Here is a 25,773-nt window from a genome sequence, read left to right on the forward strand (position 1 = left end):
TCTGTCAAATAAATAAAATGCCATCAATTAAGACCGTTTAAAGGAAGCAGAGACATTGGTTTAAGAAAAAAAAAAAAAACACCAAAAGCAAAACGAGAAGTCTTATACACGTGGATGTTGCATTCAGAAACATTTGAAGGGCCTGGTCTAATCCGCTGGAAGGAACCTGAGAAGCTAGGAGAGAAGGACATTGCAGGTGGGACCTTGGCCACTTATCGAGGAGGAGTCGGGGCCATGAAGAGAGGGCAAGGAGGCACGAAAAGCAGCCAGGTAGCCACTGCTGTCACCACCGGAAACCCCAGGTGTCTCTGCCTCAGGGGGCCCCAGGCATCTCTCTGCTCAGAAAGCACAGAAGCTGACCGTGAACTTTATGTACAGGCTGCAGAAACACAAGCAAATGGAGACGAAGTTTTGACCTTTTTATTCAAAGCAGCTTCTCACAATGTATAAATACTGCATATTAGCACACATGAAAAATACAACTTCTAAGGCACCCAGAAATGTGTTCATACACGTTACAGGACCATTCACAAAGAGAGTGTACGATTTGTTCTAGACAGTCAGCGTTTGATAAACCAGAAGATTATTACCCTCAGTACTGCACCCAGTCTCGGTAAATATTTACAGCATGGTGAGAAAGGGTCGGCTGTACCTGCTTTATAATTCTATGAAGTACCCATACTTACAAATATTCAGAACTAGTGAAAGACTCTCCCATGATAATCCGGCAAAACAAAACAAGTAGCCTAATCTGCAAAGGTCTCCGTGGGTTTTGGTGTGGGTGCTACATCCATGATCAAGTCCAAGCACTCCTAGGGTGGGCTGGGTAAGTTTTTGGTAGCCTGCTTCATTATCAGAAGTTTGGCAATAAGCCTTACCAATAGAATAGCACTCCTTCAGCATCAATCTTTTTTAACTGGTTAATGGATTAATGCTTTCCTCATCATGAGGACGGAGCATCACCCTGTATGAGAATGGAAGAGAATTCTTCTCACGCCAAACAGGAATCGGAATGTTGTGACAATGAAGAACAAGAGGAGGGAGAAATCTGGCAAGTGCAGGATCCCAGTACTCAGTGTAGACACATCTGCAAAACTCACACTGGAGGCTCATCGTCTACACTGCTCAGATACCCTGCAGGGAGGCCAGCCTCCACTTTTGATGATACGAATCAAGGCTCAAGACTACACAGCAGAAACATCCACCTGAGATCCTGAGTTCCAATCTTGGAAACTCATCTTTCAGAGCCTTCTCAATGTGACAACCAGTCCCTCTGTCTGGTCAGCCAGGGGGAGGAGCATGAGATGGTGGCAGTGAGCATCGTCTCTGTGCCCTCAAGCCTGCACACCCCTGTCTAGATGTGCCCACACTCCATGGAACTCATGCTTTGTTGGAATAATGAAATTCTTTGGTCCTTGGTTTTAGGAAAGGCAATATTTTCACAATCCTGTCAATGTAGACATTGGCAAATGACTTCAAGCTGAGACTAATGGCACAGGGACAAATTAAATACTACATGGAAAACTCGACACCCTCCAAACTTCCCAGAGTCAACTAAATGAGCTCCAGCATCAGGCCAGATGTTGGGCCAATGAGGTGCGGTCAAACAATAGCCCCAGAGCTGAAGCTTAAAACTATACATTGGTTTTCCTGACTTCCACACACACTGCAAAATGTGGAGCAAATCTCCAATCATGTCTGTTCATCCGGCATTAAGAACACTTACTAGACATGAACCACACTCTACTCCTAGACTCAAGAGCCCATATAAAGTATTGGGCAGGAGAATCAAGTAGCTGGTGACTCCTGAAGACTAGTCAACCCAAATGAACTGCAATTTCTTTGAAAATTAAGTCCAAATTCTAGTTGGTTCTATTAGATCCCAGACACCACACCACCCATGAGTTCTGTTCCACCAAAACAGTCCTGGACACACCAACTCGGTTTGCTGTGTATGTTCCGCATCTGGCTTGCCTACTGTCCTGCTAAACTCCAGTTTAGTATGGCTTGGCACACACAGTTCATTGGTAAGACAATGAGGACGCGTGGGGATGCTTGATTATGTAACTAAAACTGACTCTCCGATTGTCCACACAGTAAGACTCAAATGTAAACTTTGTTAACATTTCTCAAGGAGTGCTGACCTCAGCCAGACTGGACATTTCCAAGTTATCCATCAGGACGCTGGGGCTCAACCACCAAGTCACAAGCGGGAAATGCCATTTGTTCAGAACAAACGATGGACCAGCAGTCCTCCCTATGACCATGTGTAAACCATGTGAATAGTACGAAAAGTGGCTCCAGAAGTACCTGTCCTTGGTCCAGTCTGACGGCTAGCCAAAGACAGTCGCCAAGGTGTCTATGTGGTCCCTGCCGCCATCAACTCAACCAAACTCTCCAGGGTAGCCATGGATTGCAGACTGCACTGAGTCCAACAACACGGCTTACACTGCACTGAAGAAACAACCCGTATTACCCTTTAATAGTTTATTTTTGCAACTCGCTTAAGGCTCTGTTCACAAACTCCATCAACTGCCACACAGTGAGAATTTATGGGGAGATCTGAAACTACATTTGTAGTTGTAAGGGATGGGAAATTTACTGATCCTAATGGTAAGGCTTATTCACAAACTCAACACATTTCCAAATTATATACGTCGAACTCAACAACTTCAAGGAAAAGAAAATTAACCTGCTCTCTCAGAATTTAAGAGCACTAGATTCTAATAACAATAATAATAATAAAAACATTGGCACCAAACCAGTATGCTATTTCTTGAAAGAACGGGTGATATTAATGGAAAAGATTGCCTAAAACGCATATCCTAACTTACCACAGAAATATAAAAGTTTATATTCTGAAAATATATATACTGTATTAAAGTCTGTAAGCATTTCAACCAAAATTTGCAGAAAGAACTAAGCAACACTTATCTACAACAAAAATATACATGCAAGACAACCCCAATGGTTTCCCTTAAATATCTACAAAGGCAAAGTGTAGATTTTTAAAGATTATACAAAACCATTTACAGAGAATAAAATAAAATACTTAAGAAATCTCATTTAGAGTCTTAAATACTGTGTATATTAGTGAGAATGTGTAGACTAATATATACAACAGACCTAAGTATCTGAATACAGAAACACAGAAGAGAAGCAATTCTGCATTTTAAATATTCACTTAGGGAGATTTGCAGATGTTTCTATTTGTTTCTCTTTGTTAAAAAAAAATCTCCACAGAAACTAGATTGGAAAATTGCATGAATGTGACCAAACTCCAAATTATTAAAAAAAAGTACAAACTTTTTAAAAAGTTCTTTTCAAAGGTTGTAAAGTTTTTTAAACCAACAATTAATAATGGAAAATGCAATTCAACATTTAATCAAGGCTATTTTTAAACACAGATACTCCAAGATATAGTTGCATTGTTCAAAGACTATTATGATTATTATTTTTCCGTCCTCAAGCTAAGCTTCATATGGGAAAAACTTATTTTCATGCTTCAGAGAGAACATGTCCTAGTTTTACTCTGTGCCAAACAAGAACAATATTTTAAATCAATTCTCTTCCTACCTTCTCGTCATTATCCAATTTCATTTTTAGTAAGTGATATTGAGGGTTTTTGTGCACAAACATTTTTTCTAAACTGGAAGGGACACATGAGTACATCCACTCCACGCTGTGGCTTCTAGATGGTGAGGAAGTATGACCACTTTAAAGAGAGTCGTGCAAAACTCCTCCTGGAACAAGGCTGTTAGCTCAGATGGTCCCACTGCAAAACACCAGGAGTCAGCCGTCACCAGCGGCTGGGACGGAGAGGGACAGTCTAATGCACAGCTAATAGGAGGACGAGGTGCAGACCAGGGAGGTAACACCCCACCCCACCCCGGCTTCCACCCCTGGCTGCCGTCCAGAATTCCAAACCCAAAGGCAAGTCTGGGATGGGGTTGCCAAGACCAGCTACGACTCCTCGGTGACCTGACCAGGCTTCAGGAAGGAGCAGATCCAGGGTGAAGGGGAGGGGTGGGGGGCAAGGAAGGCTAAAGAGACGGAGAAAAAGGGTCCCGTGAGTGTAGCGAGAGCACGGGACAGAGAAGAGAAAGTCTGAGGAGCCCTGTCTCGAGAAGGCTGTTAGCATAAACCCTGATCTAATCCCAAATCAATTTACTCTAAATTACCTGGATTTTACTGACACACTGTCAAAACAACTATCCTGAAAATGAGAAACTCAGAGGTTCAGCGCACCCTGTAGCAAACAGATTCCACCAAGTTTTGCCCAACTGGTAGAGTTCCCTCATTGAATCGCTGTCTTGCAAAACAGCCCTTCGTACCCAGAACCTACAAACGAATTCCTCCCTAGCACTGTTCTCACGCTGCCACTCCAGTCGTCAGAGAGCCTTACAGAGTGCAGATATGGACCTGCCGACGCACGCAGAGCTCCGACATTCCCGTTCTTTCTGCAGGGAACAAAGGCGGATACTGATCAAAAGGAATTTCTAAACATCTCCTTCCATTTCCACCGTCCACCAGGAACAAGTGGCTGCTCCGTGCCGGCTGCCCATGGCCAGGATGCAGAGGCTGGAGGAGGACGGATGACGAGTTCCCTGTGGGCTTCCTGAAGGGGAGAGGCGCTCTGTAGGGGGAACCATCTGAAGGATCAGGAAACACAAGATTTGCCGTTTGGGGGACCTCATCCCTACCTCTACCCAAACTGTTCTTTGAAACTCAACGCTCAGGGCTACAGGTCCCTGACTCCTGTCCTTCCCAGTACACCTGCTCACCTGCAGAGAGAACAGAGGATGAGAGACAGACAGACACGGGGGCGGGAGGGGCGACTCGCAGGGAAAGAGGAGGAGGGGTGAACAAAGGGAGTGCTCAGGGTGCCCTGGGAATGATAGAATCCCAGCACCCTGAGTATCCGACTTTCTCTGGGTGCCTGACCCCTAACGGATCAAAGCCCCCATGCAGAGTGATCCTTCCACTTCCCTGCTCTAACCTTGAAGTTTACATCTTTGTCTTCAGAAAAAGCCAAAACCAACCCATGCTCCCTGCGGCTGACCTGCTGGCTTCAGTCTGAAGGTCTGCACACACAGGCGGGGCTCCTGCAGCCCAGGGGCACTGGGGCTGGGGGACCCCCTCCCTGGTACTGCGCCCTCACGAGGATACACAGCCAGAGAAAAGGACGGGCCCTCTGGCTTCTGGGGCAAAAACACCAGACCTGCTACAGACAGCTCTGTGGAGCGGGAATGCATCCCCACCTCCCTGAAGGCCCAACATGGGAACCACTGCCCATGTAGAAGAAACAGTCTCTGAAATCCAGACATTGGCCCCCAAAGAAAAAAGTCTCACTCCAGACACAGTGCCTTCCCTAGCCGGTGGGACCAGTTCCCCGCCCCTTCCTGAAACAGTTAGGGACCATCTGGGCTTGGGCAGCCCTTTATCTCCCTAAGGACAGCAGAGAGAAAACACTTGCACAGCTTCTCCTAAGCACCAGCCTAAAGAACTGGTATTTACGGCATTACAGCTGAGAACCGTTTTACATGCCCAGGATCTGAGGCACAGCTATGCCTTTATCCACAGAAATCCTTCTGTTTTCATCTCTCTGAATTCCATGTCTGTGTGGTTCATTGCTAGAATGCACCAAGCAGCATGTACCTTGTATGGGATTTGGTCCAGGGCGCTATGGAAATACGATCTGCGTGAACAACAATCATAATATAGAAACAAAAATAAATAAATAAGTCTGATTAAAGGAAAAAAACCCATTTTCCTAGTAGTTCATGTTTTTGCAAAACTAGCTTTACATATAATACACATAAATTATCAGAATTTCCACATACATTGTTTTAAAAATATATATTTAACAAAACATTTCTAAATGTACAATATCTGGGTTTGTAAATCACTCAATTGGGTTTCAAGACCAAGCCCTAAGAGTCACACAGATTTGCGTCGGAGAGGAGACTGAAGCCAGGTCTAAACCATCATTGTGCTCATCAGTCTGGAAATCCCCCACCTTCCTCCCCTGGTAGCCCAACCGCACTGAACCGGAGAGCGTCCTGCCGGCCACATCTCCCAGTCAGAGGCACTGTGTAGACACAGCCTGAGTCAGAAGGAGAGGAAGCGGCCTGCCCCTGCCCGGACCACGGGGGTGCATTTCAGCAAGTGGGGAGAGGACGGCGGGACCCGGCCCTGGGGAGCTCTCTGGCCAGCGGGGCGGGGACACGGGGGAGGCCAAGTACGCTGCATTTCCCACTGCTACACAAAATCAAACCGATGCGGAACAACCAAAGGACATGAGGACACGGACACAAGCCTACGAATAGAGAGACACCTTGACAAGCTCCTTGGCTGAGGCAGACGCTGGGCTCTGAGTTCAGCGACGCAGGGCAGAGCTGGGGCAGGTGAGCCAGGCTCTTCAGACTTCATAGATTTTGTCCTGCAGGTAGCTGAACAGCGAGTCCAGGCCTTTGGACGAGCTCCACAGCTGCTTGAGCATGACGCATTCCTTCTCGTTCACATCCTCAAGCACCGGCTTCAGGAAGCTCCGCACCAGGCATTTGGATTCCTCCAGCACCTGCAGGGGACGCACAGACTGGGTCAGCCAGGTCGCAGCGACTCTGCCCAGCTCCACTACTGGCCCGCCCAACTCAGTCTACTGGTCAGCCCAACCGGGCCTACTGGTCAGCCCAACCGGGCCTACTGGTCTACCCAACTGGGCCTACTGGTCAGCCCAACTCGGCCTACTGGTCCACCCAACTCAGTCTACTGGTCAGGCCAACTCAGCCTACTGGTCAGCCCAACCGGGCCTACTGGTCTACCCAACTGGGCCTACTGGTCCACCCAACTCAGTCTACTGGTCAGCCCAACTGGGCCTACTGGTCAGCCCAACTCAGTCTACTGGTCAGGCCAACTCGGCCTACTGGTCAGCCCAACTCAGTCTACTGGTCAGGCCAACTCGGCCTACTGGTCAGCCCAACTCAGTCTATTGGTGTACCCAACTGGGCCTACTGGTCAGCCCAACTGGGCCAACTGGTCAGCCCAACTGGGCCTACTGGTCAGTCCAACTGGGCCTACTGGTCAACCTCTCTGTATTCAAAGTCAGGAGGCTGCATCTGTTAGCCCGGGCCTTCCTGGTCCCATGTTTCTGGCCCTGCTATGAATTCCAAGGATAGCAAGGTGTTGAGCCCTCAGTTCCTTGGCTGGCTAGATGGGGTTCATGTTATCCCAGACCACCAGAGCCTTGTCTTTGACCCAAGGGTGATATAAACACAGTCCCATTTTCAATAGGTGTCTTGAAAAAAACCCTGAAGAACACTATTTTAGCCTCTCCATACCTCATTCTCTGATCTGTCAGGAAGAATGACATGTAAGTTAAGGATCAGTGGGTACACGGGAGAAGAATGGAATAAACCAATGGCTGCCCAAGAATCCACAAAGCCCACCCTAATAGCAGTGCCCCTTTGTCAGGCTCTGTCATAATTATGGTCATAAGCATTGCAATAATGAGCAATAACTGTGATACTCAATCATAAAAATCATAATTGTAGTAATGAATAGTAATAATCACACCAATCATAGTAATAATAATCATAGTAATTAATCATAGCAACCATAGTAACACAGTAATGAGTAATAATTCTAATAACCAGGTAATAATAATGATAGTAATAATGGGAGTACTCAGCATCATTGTGAGTAATAACAAGCACTGAAGTGAGCAGTAATAACCACAGTCATGAGGAATAATGTAGTAACAATACTAACAATGCCACAATGAACTCCAACAACCAACAGGCCCTCGGAGAAGTACTTTTTCCTGAATGCATTCACTGGCCCCCTGGTAAGTCCACAAGCAGGCAGCATTTATAGTCCCCTTGCTAGATGAAGAGCCCAAAGCTTGGTGAAGTAAAGCACCCCAAGGTCGCCCACGACCCCCCGGAGGACAGAGCAGAGAGCCCTGGCTCCGGCTGATCCAACTGCCTCCCCCTGGCAGAGCCCGGCTGGAAGTGAGGCCTCTGAGCCTCCCCCTGCTGGCCTCCTCCACCCTCTGCCGACCTCCAGGCACAGGCTCACATCCTCCCACAGTGCCTGTAGACAGAAGCAGGCAAGGGGAGAGGCCCCCAGCACCAGCAGGTTGGAAGGGGTTACGTAAGATCTTATCCCCTAAACGTGGGCTGGCAGACCCTGACGGCCTCTTTCCCTGGAATCCCTCCTAAGGGCACCATGCCCCAGAGTCCATGGGCTTTGCCCTGTTGGAGTAGACCCCATCCTTGGGAAATTTCCCCAAAGCTCCCAAATTCACAACAGCTGATTTCCTTGCAAAGTTCCTGTCAGCTGGCCTTTCCTAAGAGCCTGCCCGTCCCCTGTGTCGCCTGAGGATCTCTCACTGCCCAGAGTACACACAAAACTCCTCACATCTGTCATCCACCTTCCCGCGTCACTCTGCCCCACGCGGCCCCTTGCAAATGGACCACGAACCACCATGAAACTCCACATCCCCTCACTCCCACTGACCTCTGCCGACAATCCCACAGCTGCCCGACCATGTCCATTTGCCCAGGACTACGGGGGTTTGCTGAGATGCAGGATTTTCAGGGCTACAGCTGAGAGTCCCAGGCAAGGTGAGAGTCGGTCACTCTGGGAATCCACATAAGGAGACGAGCAATATGCGAGGCCGGGACGGGTACGCGGCAGCCTGTGGAGGCCCTCGGTGCCCATCATCCTTAGTCCTCCTGCTGTGCACCCAGGCAGCGGGGTTTGCATGCAGCAGATGCCCGATCACGTGATTCAGGGCTTCCAGAAGGGAAGCGAGAGCACGAGGGCCCCGCAAATCCAGCCCAGCGTTTGTGAAGCCCAGGCCGAGTCCCCAGGGTGTCTGCTCTCAAAGCGCCTGCCTTGGCTGTGGAGTTGGCCTGGGGCTCCAGGAGCAGCCTCTCCTTCACCTCCCTCTGCTGTGCAGAGAGACACTGTCAGAGAGAAAAGCAGCATTCGTATTTCTGATCTATTTTTCAATGCATCACCAGAGTCCAATGGTCTGGTTAAAGGTGCCCAAAGCCCGACGGCTGGCATAGTTGCGGGACAGTGTGCCCGGTCTCTCTGGTCCTCTCTGCACACTTCCATACCTTATCGATCCTTATCACCTATGCTGCTGGGTTCTCTGAGAGCCACGGATATATGGGCTGTCCTGTGTGAGTTTAGATCTTCCTTCTTCTTATTGCATTTTATTCATTTAAAAGTCAGAGTTACAGAAAAAGTGGGGGGGAGATCTTCCATCTTCTGGTTCACTCCCCAGATGGACACAATAGCCAGGACTGGGCCAAGCCCGAGCCAGGAGCCAGGAGCTTCTTCTGTTATCTCCCACATAGATGCAGGGGCCCAAGCACTTGGGCCATCCTCAGCTGATTTCCCAGGTACATAAGTAGGGAGCTAGATTGGAAGAGGAGCAGCTGGGACTCGAACCAACACCCAAATGGGATGCCAGCATTGCATGCAGTGGTTTAACCCATTATGCCAAAAAGCTGGCCCCTAGAACCTCCCTCTAAAGCAGGGTCCCCTCCCCTAGGGTGGGAACTTCTCCTGGGAGGCGTGGTCCAAACAGGACTGATGGAGAATACAGGATTACGCTGAGCCCCTCCCTCTGACTCGCAGTCCTAGAAACAGCATCTGTTACCCTGCACAGGGCCCTTCACCGGCTCCCTGCACGACGCCTGGCAAGTCACTCGGTCTCTCTGAACCTTGCTGCCCCATCTGCAAGGGGGGCCTGTTTAGAGACAAGCCCATGGAGCCACAGGACTCACCACGGCACTGCAGGACGCCATCTCCTTGACCCGCAGCATCACCTCCTGGCTGAAGGTGGTTGGCCAGAAGACCTGCGACACCAGGCCTCTGCTGCACGCCTCCTGCGCCGTGAGCTTCCGCCCGCAGAACAGCATCTCGTTGGCCTGAAAGAGCAAAGAGGGGCAGGCTCAGGGCCCAGGACTCCACCAGCGTCCCTTAGTGCGTCCTGGACCGGCCAAGCACGAGCATCCCTGCTCTCCATGGAGGGACTGGCAGCCTGGGGTTGTGGCAGCCGTGGGACCTGCATGTGTCCGTGCACCTCTTTCTGAGCAGACAGCCCACATCCGCCACTCCATGCTCAAGGGGTGCCACATAGTTAGTGTGGCTTCATCTGCCTACGTCTCCTCCCCATTGCCAGCGACAGACCCTTGGGGAAGGTACCCCGAGCAGGCTGGGTGCACTCCAGTGCCGATGCCACGCTATGGGGATGGGTTTGCAGTGGGTAATTTCTGGCCTGGACAACAAAGCTCTGTGTGTGGCTTCCAGGTGTACGTGGTAAATGGGGAGGAACTTTTCCCCTCTCTGGTTGCAGGCGAACGGCCACCCCCTCCCCACACAGGATCCTCCCTCTGTGCAGAGGTAAGTTCACAAGCAACGCAGAAACAGAGAGAGTGGAAGCTGCTTGAATTCGGGGCCTTCATCTCCCAAGGGATGCTCTCCTGGACATTTCAGTTAGGGAACCATTTATTTGTCCTTATGTTAAGCCAGTTAGAACACTGTCATCATGGGCACCCACAAGGGTCCTCACGATGACCACAAGACCAAGGCAGCAAGGCGTGCCTCGGCCCTGGGCTGGGGACTCCAGTGAGCCCGGGCAGGAGGCAGCCTTTCTTTGGCCCTTGTGACCTGGGCTGCCCTGCAGCCCTCTCCCCAGAGAATTTCCTTTAGCTTTGAAATGCACAGAGGTCACACGTGGATGTGGTCCCAGGCACCGACAGGGCACCTGGCAGTAACCAGCCGACCCGTCCAAGAGGTGACGAATGCTGACACGCAGGGCATCATGGTCGCCCGTGGAACAGGGTCCTTTCCTCCCCAGGGATCGAGTCCACCTCCTTCCCAGGGCAGACGCCTTCCCTGCACGACTCATCCATCTGCTTCTCCCTACCATTCCCCCCCTGGCCCTGCTTGCTGGGTCCTCTTGGATGGGTGCTGAAATGTCACTCTTGGGCCTCGAGTCCTAGGCAAAGCTCCTGCTTTAGCTCTGGTTGTCACCCATGGGTCACGGGGACCCAGAGGACACTCTGTGCTGGGATAGTGAAACATGTTAGGTCTGGAATCCATCTACGGCACGCATGGGTGAGGCTGGACGACAAATGCATGTCATTCACTCAGAGGCACCTCAGTCCCGGGAAGCAGGGGGGAAGAGAACGGTCCCCGCAGAAGGAGCCGAGCGGCCCTCGGCCAGCAAGCAGGATGCGTCTCCACGTGCAGCATCCTTAGAGTTTCAGAAATGATTGAAACAAGAGGGAGACCAAGATCAGCTGCACAGTTTGAACATTTTTTGTGACCTCAAAAGACGGGGAGGAGCTGGTGCAGTCTGGGCGGGCTCTGGGCCGAGCACATCAGCTGAGATCAAAAGGGAAAGTGTTTGCTGGCCGGGCTCAGCACCCGCCTGCTCCTCCTGCCACTGGGGAGGTGTGCGCAGCCCGAGACGGCCGGGGGTTCCTGAGTGCAAACGGCCCTATCTGTCCCACCTGCTGCCCGGCCGACTAGAAGAGGGGGGCCTGAAATCAGCCCAGACTTCCCCAGGCCAGAGGTCACTGGGGCCAGAACCCGTGCAGGAACGGCAGTCGGCTGGATCTGCCCCAGCGGATTTGCACCCAGGTCCCCCTTGACCTATTCCTTCGCATGTGTAAGGCCAGGGCCAGGCTTCTGCTCACAGAGGAGGGCTTCCTGGCCACCCGCTGGACACTGCGTCCCTCCTGCGTTCTCTCTGAAGACGGAACAAAGTCCTCGGTGAGAAAAGGAGCTGGTGAGTGGGTGGGTGGCTGAGAGCAGGGGGTGAGGACCAACCAAGCTTACCAGTATCCCACTCTGGAGAGTCCCAGCACCCACGTGTGACGCTAGACAAGTCACTTCCCCTCCCCTAACTGAGACTGTCTCCCATCCAGGGGGCATGAAGCCCACACTGGGCTCCCAGCAGAGGGGTGGGGTTCACCAAGATGGTGCTCACAGCAGAGCCCAGCCTGCGGTGCAGGGGCCACGAGGGTTCACCGTCTTCATTTTCAGACAGGAGCGAGAGAATATTTAGGAAGCAGAAGGGATCTCGTTTATCACTGCTGGAAGGAAACCAGGACCTGAGAGACGACTCAGCTCTCTGACAGGTACAACGGGCGACGGGAACACAAAGAGGAAGAAAAGCAGAAAGCGTAAAACCCTTTGCTCTTTCCAAAGGGAACTAAGGTGGGCGGCTGGCCGGACGCAGGGATGGCAGCCCCAGGACAAGCAGGAAGGACGTCAAAGGTGGGCGCTCCCTCTCAGTGAACCCAGAAGTCAAAAGAAACTTCCTGGAGCTCACTCCAACAAAGGGGTGGGTCCTGACAGCTGCGGGGCAGCAATGAAGTGGACGAAGCAGCTCGACGGGGCCCTGGGAGGCAGCTGCTCTGCCTCTGGGGGCAGCACTGGGGATGCACCTGTCACCCGGGGTCCTAGTAACTTGGCGCTCCTACTCCCACCCTGGATGGTGGTGAGAGTAGGAGAGAGACATTTTTGGTATTCAGACCCCCGAGACTGTGGGTTGTCTGTTGGGCACCCGGCTTACCCTAATACAGGGCCTTACTGGGAATGAAGGAGGCAAGGTGTGCACAGTGCCTGTCTGAGCACCCGGCACACAGTACATATGCAATCAATGAACATCCTCGCCATCCTCTCTGAGCTGGCTACTTATCAGGCACAGGCAGCTTGGAGGTCAGGGATCGGCCAGCCTCAGCCCAGTTCCTCTGGGAAGGCTGAGGAAGCAGACAGACGCACCGGGCTGACGGGACCCCTCTCGGCCCTTCTGCATCAAGCAACAGCCTAAGCACAGGACCCAGACACTCACATCACAGGGAGGGAGGCCTCCAGAGCCATGGTGGGCTTACCAGTGCCACGCCCAGTATCTGGGGGAAGGTGTAGGAGGAGCAGCCTGCGGGCGTGAGGCGGATGGTGGCATAGGGCGTCTGGAACCAGGCCTTCTCGCTGGCCCACACGATGTCACAGAGGGGCAGGATGGAGGCTCCTAGGCCCAGCGCTGGCCCGTTGATGGCCACAACGATGGGCTTCTTGAACTGGATGAAGGCCTTCACGAAGTCCCTGGAGGAGAGAGAAGGTCTCTTTAGCAGGTGCTGTCAGCCTGCTGAGTCCCCTCCCCCAGGACATCCCTGACTCTCCCAGGCACTGGGACCTACCCTCAGGTTGTCAGAGGTGTGTGGGACCAGACAAGAATCTCGCTGGCCCAGACATGGAACCACAAAGCTGCAGATTTTTTTAAATAAAGATTATCTGTTGATTTATTTGAAAGGCAAACTTAGAGGGAGCGGAGAGGAGAAGGAGAGAGAGAATCGTCTGCCCGATAGTTTACTCCCCAAAAGCCGCAACAACCAGAGCTGAGCCAGGCAGAAGCCAGGAGCCAGGAAATCCATTTGGGTCTCCCCATCAGTAGCAGAGGTCCAATCACTTGGGTCTTCTGCTGCTGCTTCTCCAGGCGCATTGGCAGAGAGCTGTATAGGAAGTGGGACTTGAGCAGGTACCCAAGCAGTGGCTTACCCCGCTGCACCACAACTCTGGCCCCTGGCTGCCAGATCTCTAGGGGGCTGCTGCTGGGTGGCTGCACGCCCTGGGGTGCCAGCCTGTCCCAGTGGTTGCCATGGTTTCAGTGCTGTTCCTGTTTCCCATTTCCTTCCACTCTCCAGCCATGACTTGGCCCGTGAGTTATACACACACCCTGCACGCTGACAACGTTGCATATGTCTACGGAAGACAACCTGAGGCTATGGTTCTGACCCAGAAACAGACACAGAACCAAAGGAGGGGGCACACTTCACCTGACAGGGAGAAAGATCCTGATACCAGCAGCTGAAGGTGGAATGGGCAGCCTCAGGAGCTGTGAATTCCTTGTTCCTGGAGCTTGTCCAGGGTCGGCTCTGTGATCACTCAGGGGAATGCTCGAGAGGGAATTAAAGCTTTGGTGGGTGGGCACGGGCTGGGGTTGATGCCATTTAGGGTTTCCTCCAGTCCTGGGATGGCCCCATGGGGAACTACCTGCAGGAAGCTCACCAAGAGTGTGCTACAGAGCCAACAAGGGGATCTGTATCCGGGTGGCTTTGGATAAAACCGGCGAAGGATGCTGGGCTTCCTTGTGGCCACGTGGCTTCTGAAATCATGGCAGTGGTACGGGGCAACACATTCTCCCCCTACCCTTCCGCCCCGAGCAAGGCTGCAGCAAGTGTGCATCCTTCCCCGTGAACACAGCTTCCAGCACTATCCTCTGGTTCCGCGTACTTCGGACACTGTTTGCCTTTCCCCTGGTTGCTATAAGATCTATAAAATTTTAATACTCATCTGGATGTGCAGGAGAGAGAGCCAGGATTCTCAGATGGGAGACTGGGAGCAACCAAGAACTCACCAGAATGAAATGCAAATGCTCTTGGCCTTGGTCTGCCAGGATTCTCTCTCACCACTCTCGCCCCTGCTCACTGTGTGCGAGCCACAGGGGCCTCTGGGTTCTAAGAAAATGCCATTATCACAAAGTGATACACACCCTAACTCACTATCTGATTGTTTCTGAATTCATCTCCTTCAGCTCCCTGAGGACACCCACAGGTCTGCCTGGCGGGCTGCTTGGCTTCCTCCGACATGGACATGGGGATCAGTGCTCGGCAACCGCTGTTGAATAAACAGATGCCCCAGGAAAGAGCGAGGCCGCAGCGGTGTCTCCATGGCTACCCAGCTCCTGCACGAGCCAGCGGTTCTCGGCCCTCTTCTTCCTCGGCCTACTGGTAGACCACGTATCCCAGCATCTCCTGCAGCCAGCCGTGGCCAAGTCAGCAAGTGCTGGCCAGCAGAGTGAGTGGGGACCACGTGCACCACTCCAAGGTGCTCACAAACCTCCCGGCACGCAGCCCTGCAAGCCCTTTCATCTCAACCAGGAGTCCAGGTCCCTGGGTTACACCCGGAGCACAGTCATGGGCTCAGGAGTAACACCTGTGTCCAGTTTCCCTTCAGGAGAGGCCCATTTCTTTCACAATGGAGCCGTCCCCTCCATCCGGCGCTGGTTACAGCAGCTAATTCTTAACGCGAACAACCGCAAAGCTGATTTAGGCCTTCTCGGTTGATACTGTCCCCCACCCCCACCCCGGCTCTTAGGAAAGGATGTGGGTATCACGGATGATGGGAGGGGAATCCACTGCGAGAAGCCCACTCCTGCTGGGGTAGGGGTACCTTACGGTCTATGTAAGTCATCCTAAAGAAACACACCTTCGATCCTGACTCGACGCGTCCCAATGCCAAGATGATGGAGCTACCTCAGACACTGCTGCCCACAGAAGAGAAGGAATCCTGGCGCCCTGTCTGTCTGAAGCCTGGCTCTCCAGGGCTGCTCCCGCTTCACTTCCCAGCCTCGTGCTTAGGTGCAGGTTACGTCACCGGCTGTGTAAAGTACAATTTGAGGGCTGAGGGGACGTGGGGCTTCTTTACAGGACCACTGGGCCCCAGACTTTGGGCGACTTTCAGCAGGCACCAACTTTGACCTTGCACCATTCCAGAATCTTGGATCTCAGGGGTCAGAAGGACTTTCGAGACTCACTGAGTCAGACCTCCCACTGGATGCAGAAGTCCCTCCACGTCTCCTGAGGCTGTGTCACCCCACCTTTGGTGCACATTTTCAGTAATGGGGTCCAAGTGGATCGCACAGCCCCACCGCGTGCACCTCCTGTGGGCCTCTGTCATTCACAGGATGACCCTTCAGGAACTGACCGCGGCCCTCACCACCTCCCAGGGCCTTTCACTCTGTGGTCTCCAACCTAAGCGCCAAGCAAGGGTGTCAGGCACCCTGAGCAGGGCGAAGGGACCCGCCATGCAGAGCCCCCACCCCCACCCCATCTTCCTGCTGCTCTTTTCATTTCTTTGATATAGAAGTGCCATGAGAAGCCCCCCCCCCCAACCCCGCTCCTTTGTCTCTCGCGTCCTGTGGCAGATTCTGTCAAAAGGACCCTGTGGCTGCAGGAGCCAAACAGCAAACAGGATATTGCATTACAGACCCTGCGGCTCAGCTATCTGATCCTGCCAGAGACGTGGGGCTGTGCTCACCAGATCGCTCAGCACCTTCCTCCCCCGCGTTCAAGCCCATCAGACTCACTCTGGCCCTCACAGGTCTCTGCGTGACCCCAACCCTCTGGGGCTTCTGCCCGGCCACGCTACTGGGCTGCCCCAACCTGGCAGAAAAAGGAAGGAACATCAGAACCTGCAAGACCTAGGGTCAACTCTCCGCTGTCCAACCCAGTGGGCGGATCTTGGACGGATGCCGGTTCTGGGCCTCATGCTCTCTTTAAGATGGGAAAGCCTGCGCCAGGATTTCCTCTGCTGAAAGGGAGTTAACTGAGATGCTCCACACAGGGCACCAGCGCAGTCCTGGCACACGGGAGCCCTCGGTGGCTGCTGCTGGTGTGCACTGGCCATCTGCCAGGAGGGTGGACACGGGATCCCACTCCCATCCCCCACCCCTGGACAAATGTGTTCCATGGGATATATTTGATTTTCAGTGCCCTGGGATCCATTCCTCTAGCCAGAAGGACTCAGAAGCACTTGCGGGGATGTCTGGATTTCACCCGGGACAACTGATAGGTTTTGTCTGTGTGACCCATTATTCCCTTGAACCAGAGCCCTCACGTGGCCACAGCTCAAAGCCAAGCCACCAATCATGGGGGGCTGTGAGCAGACGGAACACAGTGACAGTCATTCTGGGGCCTGCTCTGTAGCCAGAGTCAACCGAGCTAGAATTCGCTGCCGGAAGCAACAGCAGCTGTCACTCCAAGAATTCTCACCATTCCCACGTGCTGACCATGTGCTTCCTGGGGGGGGGGGGGGGGGTCAGTACTCTTGCTCCTAGTGACCAGCAGTGAGGCCAGTGCATCAGGCTGATGGCTCCCACTTTCCAGGTGAACTCCCAGACTTGGAGAGGTCAGTGATGCGCCACCTACGGCTGCACCACCAGGGAGCACACACTGCCTCCCTGAGGAGCTGCCATGGCACACACAGCAAGCAGTTCAGGGGAGGGCGGCCTCTCTCTGGGCCTGAATCCTGAGCTGTCCCCACGTCTCATTCTCTCTGGGCGTGAATCCTGAGCTGTCCCCACGTCTCATTCAGCAAACATCCACAGAGTGAACATGGAGCCCTCGTCACGTGCATCCATGTTTTCCTTGAGCAAGGATGAGGAGGGGGCAGTATCCTGCCCAGGGCGTGCTGGAGCCAGGCGGCTCGGTAGGATCCTGGCGGCCAGCTCCGCCAAGAGCATGTCCCAAGAGGACTGCAGGGTGCCAGCAGGCTATGCGGAGCTGGGGGATGGTTCAGTGTCGCACAGATGTTGCAGTCCTGCTGGATTTGCACAAAGCTCTTTCCCGGGAGGCTTCTCAGACTACAGATTTGTTGCAATGCCTGGGGAGTCTCTGCGGGAGGCTGTACCGCACTCACAGCGTGGACTGAACTTCAACAACGGTGCCCTTGACTCACAGTGTATCTCTGGAAATGCAAACAAGCTCTGGGAGACACTTTGCAGCCCCACTGAGCCCCCGGCCCACGAGTGTGGGCTCCAGGGCAGTGCTCAGAAGCTGGTGCAGCCAGGTGAGCCTCTCAGGAGTTCTTTACCCACAGGCGAGCTGCTGTGCCTGTCTAAGCCCACGGCACCCATCCCGCTGCGGCAGTGTCCACACCCCCACCTCCTCCCTCGGACTCTCGGTTTCCCTGACACCTTGCACGGCCTCCTGCCTCCTGCTCCTCTCCTATAACCACCTTGCACCTCTTGTGTAAGAGTAAGGAATCTTTCTGTTCCTCTTTCAGGGCTCTCAACCCATGGAGTGAAAACGCCCTGGTTCCCCACCCTGGCTGCACACGGGAGCCACCAGGGCACCTCAAGGCAGAAGAGTGCAACGGCCCCACCCGAAGAGCTCACTGACAATCTTCTGGGTGCTGCCCCACCTCTGGGTTTGGGGAATGCTCCCTCTCACCAATCTGTGCTGTCGGGGCTGGGAACCAGCGGCCCAGGGGACATCTCCTTTAACGTCCCCTGTGACCCTCTGCTCCCTTTGAGGCCTAGGGGAGAAGCCCCTGGGCACCACGCCCTCTGCTCTGCACAGGGAAGCTCCCCTGCCCGCGGGCATGGCAGATGTCTGAGTCTCACTGGCTGTGTTTCCCCTGACATCCAGCAGCTGCTCATGTGACCTCTGCTTGGGGCCACTCAGCTGGGAAACCCGGAGGCCAGTTTGGGCCCCGGCACGCTCTCCACTCTACTTTCATACGGCTGATGTGTCCATGATTACCTGTATAGAGATGAATTCTGTGGAGAGGGGGCCTTGCTCCGTCTGCTCCCATCCCTGCTGCGACCCAGCCCCACATCCTAGGGCTGCCCACCCCCCGCCACGCTGGATGAGCCTTTGTGTCACCCACTCATGGCAGATCCGGAGCCACCCCTTCCCATAGCCGTAACAGACCTTGAAGGACCCCCACAGTGGACACAAAGTCGCCCACCAGAAGGAGCAGCCCCCGGGAAGCCAGGATGCAGGTCGGCTGGAGCCCTGCCCAAGAGGAAAGCCTGGACAGACAGGGCTTTCCGGGCTGCTGATGGTTTCCTTCATGACTGCTTGAGTCTCTTTAAACAGCCAGGGACCTGGCAGCTTAAACCAACAGAGACTCCTTCTCTCTCTGGATCCCGCAAGTCCAAAGCGAAGCTGTGGGCAGGGCTCTTGTCCTTTGGGGTCCCTGAGCGAGAACCTGCTCCAGGCCCCTCGGCCAGCTCCAGAGCCGTGACCCAGCTGTTCCCCACCCACTCACTCAGCCTCACCCACTCCGCCCCTGGACAGAGACCCTCCCCTCCCCCCAGTCAGCGCCTCCTCGTCTCTACAAAGGCCGTTCTCTTCAGGTTTGGGGGTTTGGCGCTCAGTGAATCCCAGCTTGGGGTTCTGGACTTCACGGCAGCCACAGAGACCCATTCTCAAAGTAAGGTCACATCTGTGTGCTCCAGAGCTCAGGATGTGGACCTGCCCGAGGGCCACAATTCAACCCACAACACAGGGTCTGTACACCAAAGAGCCACACGGTGTGGAAACAAGGGGCTGGGGCACACACGTTTCTCTGGGATTCTGGAAAATCAGCCAAAGCCAAAACTGAAATGAAGATTATGATCACGTCTCCCTGCAGGTCAGGGATGGGCACTTGGGTGCCTGGCGTGGGCTCGGGTGGCTCCACGGATGAGGAGGTGGCGGGCCTTTGGGACCTGCCGCTCCCCTGCCCACATGGAAAGAAAACAAACTCCCGCGCATACATCCAGGGCTGGACTGCCCCTGCAGAGGACACATGGCAGCCTAAAACCACAATGCCCCTTTAGTAACGGCGTTCCCGTCTCTCTGGCATGACTCCTCCAACAGGACTCCTCCGTGGGCCCTCTGCCGCAGGGGCACCTGTGGATGCATCTCCCTCAAGAGTGACTTGGAATCCTACACACCCGGGCGTTGTAGCCACCTGCAGCCACGTGGGAATCTGTCTGTACCTGATGTTGCCACATAGCAGTGACCCTGGAAGCCCCAAGAAACCCCGACATGGGCCGGAAGCTCCACGACTCCACGGGCAATCTACCTTCCCTCCTGGCACACTGGGGACTGCTGAACTGTGACTGCTGGCTGCTTCCTCCCCAAGGCACATGGGTGAGTAGGTTCCCCCTCCCCGGGCGGACGTGGACTGACAGCTGTGAACTGGCTCAGCAGCCCTGGCTGGAAATCACGCTCCCTTGCTTTTGAGAAATCTATAAAGAATGGGGATGGCCGGCGCCGCGGCTCACTAGGCTAATCCTCCGCCTAGGGGCGCCAGCACACCGGGTTCTAGTCCTGGTCGGGACGCCGGATTCTGTCCCGGTTGCCCCTCTTCCAGGCCAGCTCTCTACTATGGCCCGGGAGTGCAGTGGAGGATGGCCCAAGTGCTTGGGTCCTGCACCCCATGGGAGACCAGGAGAAGCAGCTGGCTCCTGCCTTCGGATCAGTGCGGTGCGCCGGCCGCAGTGCACTGGCCGCGGCAGCCATTGGAGGGTGAACCAACAGCAAAAGGAAGACCTTTCTCTTTGTCTCTCTTTCTCACTGTCCACTCTGCCTGTTAAAAAAAAAAAAAAAAAAAAAAAAAGAATGTGGAAATAACCACCCTCTGGACCCCAAGAGGCAGACTGACGACTGGAACCTGGGTGTTAGCCCAGGACCCCAACTTTCACCCCCAGGGTGATACGAGGGATAAACACTCCCCGCCCCTCTGGGTCTACAAGTGCCCAGCTGCCGGGGGCACCCTCCAGCCTCCTCCTATCACTGAGCCGTGTCAGTTGCAGGGCACAGAAACACCTGGACATCAAAGACCCCCGCGGTCAGGCGAAAGCAGGCGCAGTGGGGAGAACACAGGGGCGCTCTGGACGAGGGCCCCATCAGGATCACTTTTTGATTCCAAGAGTGAAAGTGGGATCTAACCTAGGGAGCGGAAAGCATCCTGAACTTTGGGAGAACTACATAAAATAGAGATGTCCAATTAAAATTTGAATTTCAGATACACAAGCAATAATTTTTAGTATACGTATGTTCCAAATATTGCATGGCACACACCGAGGCTAAAAACAGCAATTCCTTGTGTGGAATTCAACTTTAGCTGAGCGCCACTGTATTTTTATTTGCTCAACCTGGCGATGGTAGAGAGGACGCCAAGGCGTGTGGGCGGGAGCAGAACTCACCTGATGGCTTCCGCGATGCGAGTGCTCTCCTTCCGCCGGTCGCTGGACAGCCGGCCGATCAGGTAGGAGTAATCCAGGCCGCTACAGAACACACTGCCCACAGCACTGAGTAGCAGCAGCTTGCTGTCATCTGTGGCCGCGTTGCACAGCGCCCGCCGCACCTCCTTCATGATCTGCAGGCAGAGAGGCACGGACAGGGAGGTTGAGTGTCAGCCCCATAAGCCAGCCTGAGGCCTGGTGCCCGAGGGGAGAGCAGCGCAGATCCACTTCTGCCTGTGCACAAGCACGTGTCCAAGCCGAGCAAAGAAATACCGCCAAGCAAAGCTCCCAGGCACTGTCCCCGCGGCAGACAGAGGCTCGGGTCTGGGAGCCTGGCTGGGGGTTGCTCAATCCTGGCAAATCTCTGCAAATCTTCCGACACTGGCTCGTTGAGCCTCTTACAAGGCGTGAAAGATGAGTCTCGCACACAGCCCTGGGGAGATGCGCAGGCCCTCTCTAGGAGGCTCCGTGTAATTCTCCTCTTGCTCCCTCTGAACCAGTGGTGACCCTTGCAGGTGGCACCTGGGAAGCAAGCTGTGGCATCAGAGCCACACCAGGGTTCAAAGTCCTGCTGGAGGCAGGGAGCCCTCTGGGGTGCGCTGGCCCTGGGGCCTGGGACATGCGTGTCACACGCAGTTTCCTAGACCGTCACACCCACTCTCCAGGGCTGGAGTGAACGAGTGAAAACCAAGGGCACCTGAGGCCACCTGCAGGCCCACATTCCTGGGAGGTGAAGACACAAGTCCAGCGCCATGCAGCTGCGAACTGCTGGAGGCAGACGGAGATCCTGGTGTGACTCACCACAGTGACCGATCTGTGCTCTTTGCCACTGCACGCCCTCACTGCCTGGCCACGGCCTCCCCAGCACGCAAAGGAGCCAGCTCCAGAGTAGGCAGGGACAGCAGCCAGGGGCGGGCGACAGCCTGGACAGCCCAGCGTGTCTGCTCACAGCCTCTCAGCTTGTGGGAACGCCTTGCTTAAGCGAGCCCAGGGTCCCTGACTGCCTTTGCCTGCACCATTCTCCCCACCCTCTTGGGGTGGACCAGGCTCCCAGACACTGAAGGTCCTTCCTGACCCAGCCCATGCAGAGCCGGGCCCCCAGAACTCCCCCTGCTCAGCTACCTTCATCCCTCAGATGCTCAATGCTTCATCCACCTTCGCCACCTGCTTCCTTCCTGCCCTTCACTTGTTCGCACCTGCCTGACACTATTTTAAGGACAGGAATGGCACCTTCTCTTGTTCCCCATCAGCTTCTGGGAGCCAACTCATACCCGGTATACAGCAGACACTCAATAACGGGGGTTTATTTACACAGTAACTCTGGTGCAGCCCTTTCCCCCAACTCAGAAGAAAAGGGGCCCGCCTCCTTTCTCACCTAGAAGCTGTGAAAGGACCATGGGCAAAGCACCTGAGAAAACCATGGGGCAGGCGGGGCAGCATGCGCCCACACTCTCCAAAGCCATGCAGCATGGCTGTCCCTCTCCTCCATCCCCCAAGGAACCAGTGTTGGACTGGCCTGAGCGTTACAGCGCACTCAGCCGGGAGTACTTGAGCCCATGCCTGCGGGGTGGGCATATCATCAACTCTGTTCCATACAAGGAGAAACTGAGGCTAAGACAGAAAGGTGAGGTTTTTCAAGGCAACACAACCAGTAAGTGGTGCAGCCGAGGATAACAGATGGGCCGGCTCAGAGCGTCCCAGTGAGATGGTCCTTTGCAGTATTCATGAGGTGAGTGGGAGTCACCCCTGACCCCTGGGCTGCAGGTTCCTACACTGCTCTGGGTCATGCTGGTACACCACTGCCTCTGTCTGCAAACCTCAGAGCTGCTGCACAGGTTCTGCTGACCACAGAGCGAGATGCGTGTGAAGTGCCTGGCCCGATGCCTGCCTGACGTCCCTAGAAGACGTCACCTCTCACACGATGACCCATGGACTGCTTACAGACTCAGGCTGTGCCCCAGGCACTTTAAAACCTTGCTGACTCAAAGGGCGTTCCTCAGACCAGCAGCCGTGCGTCACTGGGAGCTGGACAGAAACGCAGTCTTGGGCTTCACTGAGGTTCTGCATTGTCACAGAACGCCCAGGTGACCCATGCACCTCAGGGTTGGTGAGGCACTTCTTCAAAATACACATCTGTCTGGCCTTACGAGGGAATCGCTGCTGCCCAAGTCCTGTTTTGCTAACAAAGACACCCAGGCACAGTGAGTCTGCGTGTCTGCAGGTGGGTGGTAGCCCTGGGCTCTGCACTCGGGAGGTCACTACCTCTTGAAGTTCCTGAGCCTTCCCTCCAAACCCTTCATGGAACGTGGCCAAGGGAGCAGCAGGAAATGAGCTGAGCAGGCCACAGGCAATGGAGTCCCTTCTGCCTGCCTGCACTGTGGGTCTTTGTGTGTGTGTGTGTGTGTGTGTGTGTGTGTGTGTGTGACAGGTAGCGCTATAGACAGCGAGAGAGAGAGACAGAGAAAAAGGTCTTTCTTCCATTGGTTCACCCCCCAAATGGCCTCCACAGCCAGCACTGTGCCGATCCGAAGCCAGAAGCCAGGTGCTTCCTCCTGGTCTCCCATGCAGGTGCAGGGCCCAAGCACTTGGGCCATCCTCCACTGCCCCTCTAGGCCACAGCAGAGAGCCGGACTGGAAGAGGAGCAACCGGGACTAGTGTGGGGAGCAACTCAGACTAGACTAAGTTACTCGAATTAAGACTTATTCTATGCATCTGCTCTCCCACAATATGGCGCTGGGAGAGGAGTAAACAGCTTTTACACAGCTGCCTCCAGTTCGACCAGTAACCTGCAGGAGCTGACCCTGCTCCTGATTGGAGGAGAGCAGTGTACTCGGCGTGTGGGTAGCAGAGTTGGGATTGGTGGAAGAGGACTATAAAGGAGGAGAGAGACAACATGCACTGGGAACATCTATCTGAAGGAACACCTGTACAGCCCCCGAGAGAGCCGGCCGGCGGTGTGCCGCTCCCCCGCGGAAGTGGGGAAAGTGGCTAGGGGGAGCCGCCCTTCCACGGAGGTGGAAGGGTCGGTAGCCAACCCGGGAAGAACCAGCAGCAAACCCGGGAAGGGCCGAGCAGACAAAAGAACAGTGCAGGGTCCTGTGTCGTTCCTCCACGAATGGGGGAGCAACAGATTAGAACCAGGCGCCCATATGGGATGCGGGTGCCACAGGTGGAGGATTAAACAAGTGAGCAACGGCGCCAGCCCCTGCACTGTGGATCTTATGATGAGCAGGCATCTGAAGCTGCGCTCTCACCACACACACTGAGTGCAAAGGTCAACGCATCATCGAGAGCCTCCGAGTCCGGGCAATGCAGCACTTCCCCCTCTGACTCTCCCAGTCACACTCCTGAAGCAGACACTGTCCATCTGGCCTCTGCAGTTCCTCTTAGGAGCCTAGGAACTCACTATGACTCCACGGTGTGGCCGGGCTGCAAGACACAGAATCTGTCGACCAGGAAGTCTTTTTTAGATTCCAGCTCCAGCAGCTACCAGCACAGCCCCTCTGCTACCTGCTGTGGACGCCACATCAGAACAACCTGTTCGAGTAACCACTTAGAATCATGGGAAATTAGGCTGCCAAGCCTGCCCTCTCTGTGGATTTGAAGCTCCAAGTTACCATACGCATGCAGGGGAGGAATCCTCAAGTTAAAAATAATTAACATGGGCCGGCGCCGCGGCTCACTAGGCTAATCCTCCGCCTTGCGGCGCCGGCACACCAGGTTCTAGTCCCGGTTGGGGCACCGGATTCTGTCCCGGTTGCCCCTCTTCCAGGCCAGCTCTCTGCTGTGGCCAGGGAGTGCAGTAGAGGATGGCCCAAGTGCTTGGGCCCTGCACCCCATGGGAGACCAGGATAAGTACCTGGCTCCTGCCATCGGATCAGCGCGGTGCACCAGCCGCAGCGTGCTGGCTGCGGTGGCCATTGGAGGGTGAACCAATGGCAAAGGAAGACCTTTCTCTCTGTCTGTCTCTCTCTCTCTCACTGTCCACTCTGCCTGTCAAAAAAATAATAATAATTAACATGGAGGGTTCCAAGATGGTAGAAGAGGGAGGGAGCTTACTGATAGTCCAGGAGAAGGTGATTTAATAAAGGCAGAGACAGTGTAGTCTCAGGTTAGAGTTAGGGAAAAAATGGCAGAGGAAACTCTTCTGGAATTAGAGGGACACGGTGGATCTAAGTGGAGGGCATGGGTGCACACGGCTGGGGACCCCAGCTGCCAAGAGCCTCCACACCAGCGCTGCAAAGGGAGGTGAGATGAACCGCAGTAGCCTGAGACACTGGCGGAAAAGTGGCAGGAAGAGCCTAGAGGGAACGATGCTTGAAGCCCCATGAGGCAAAGTGCACCAGCCCAAGTAGAGGAGAGAAAAAAAATAAAAGGGAAGGTGCAGACATGATTCTCTCTCTCCAATCACCTTGTAAAGGTGTTTGAGCCGACAGAGCAGACACCATTTTGGATATATGTAACAGCTGCGTTAGCTCGGGGCTGCTTCCAGAAATCAGCCCAGCAGAAACCCCTGATTCTGGTGGGGAGTAATAACAGGAGACTAAGACCTCGTGAATGTGTGGAGCTTATGAACTGGGACTGTGGGAAAAAAAAAAAAAACTGAGGGTGTGTGGGAGAACTCACGGTGTGGTGGGGTGTGAGTAGTCTCAGTGGGAGACACCACGAGCTCGGGCAGCCCTGGCTACCCAGTGAGAGACACTGCAGGGGAATCTGAGCTTACTCTGAGGACTGCACAGATCCTTTGTGTGGTCCTTGGGACAGAGCAGACGAATATTATACCCACTGGGGCTAGTGCTCAGGCACTAATCACCATCAAGGAGAAGAGCTTAGCTGAGTGGAATTACTTCAGTTCCAATTAAAAAAGAGAGAGAGAGACAGAGAGAGAGAGAGAGATTTGCCATGCCAAACCTGGATGTGTTGCCTTTGGCAAACCCTTAAC

The 25,773-nt window shown here is 54.2% G+C and overlaps 1 protein-coding gene across 1 annotated transcript in view; it reads right to left on the reverse strand.

Moving 5' to 3' along the window:
• Positions 1–398: 398 nt before the first annotated feature.
• Positions 399–25,773, reverse strand: part of CDYL2 (chromodomain Y like 2) — a 207,617-nt gene continuing 182,242 nt past the window's right edge. The window contains exons 4-7 of the mRNA XM_051847320.2: positions 20,792–20,964; positions 12,924–13,134; positions 9,804–9,947; positions 399–6,580 (exon numbers count right to left, since the gene is read on the reverse strand). Of these exons, the coding sequence (XP_051703280.1) occupies positions 6,422–6,580; positions 9,804–9,947; positions 12,924–13,134; positions 20,792–20,964 (687 nt within the window). The 3' untranslated portion in view covers positions 399–6,421. The remainder of the gene's footprint in view (positions 6,581–9,803; positions 9,948–12,923; positions 13,135–20,791; positions 20,965–25,773) is intronic.

Source organism: Oryctolagus cuniculus, chromosome 18 (assembly GCF_964237555.1).
Source record: "Oryctolagus cuniculus chromosome 18, mOryCun1.1, whole genome shotgun sequence".
NCBI lineage: Eukaryota > Metazoa > Chordata > Mammalia > Lagomorpha > Leporidae > Oryctolagus > Oryctolagus cuniculus.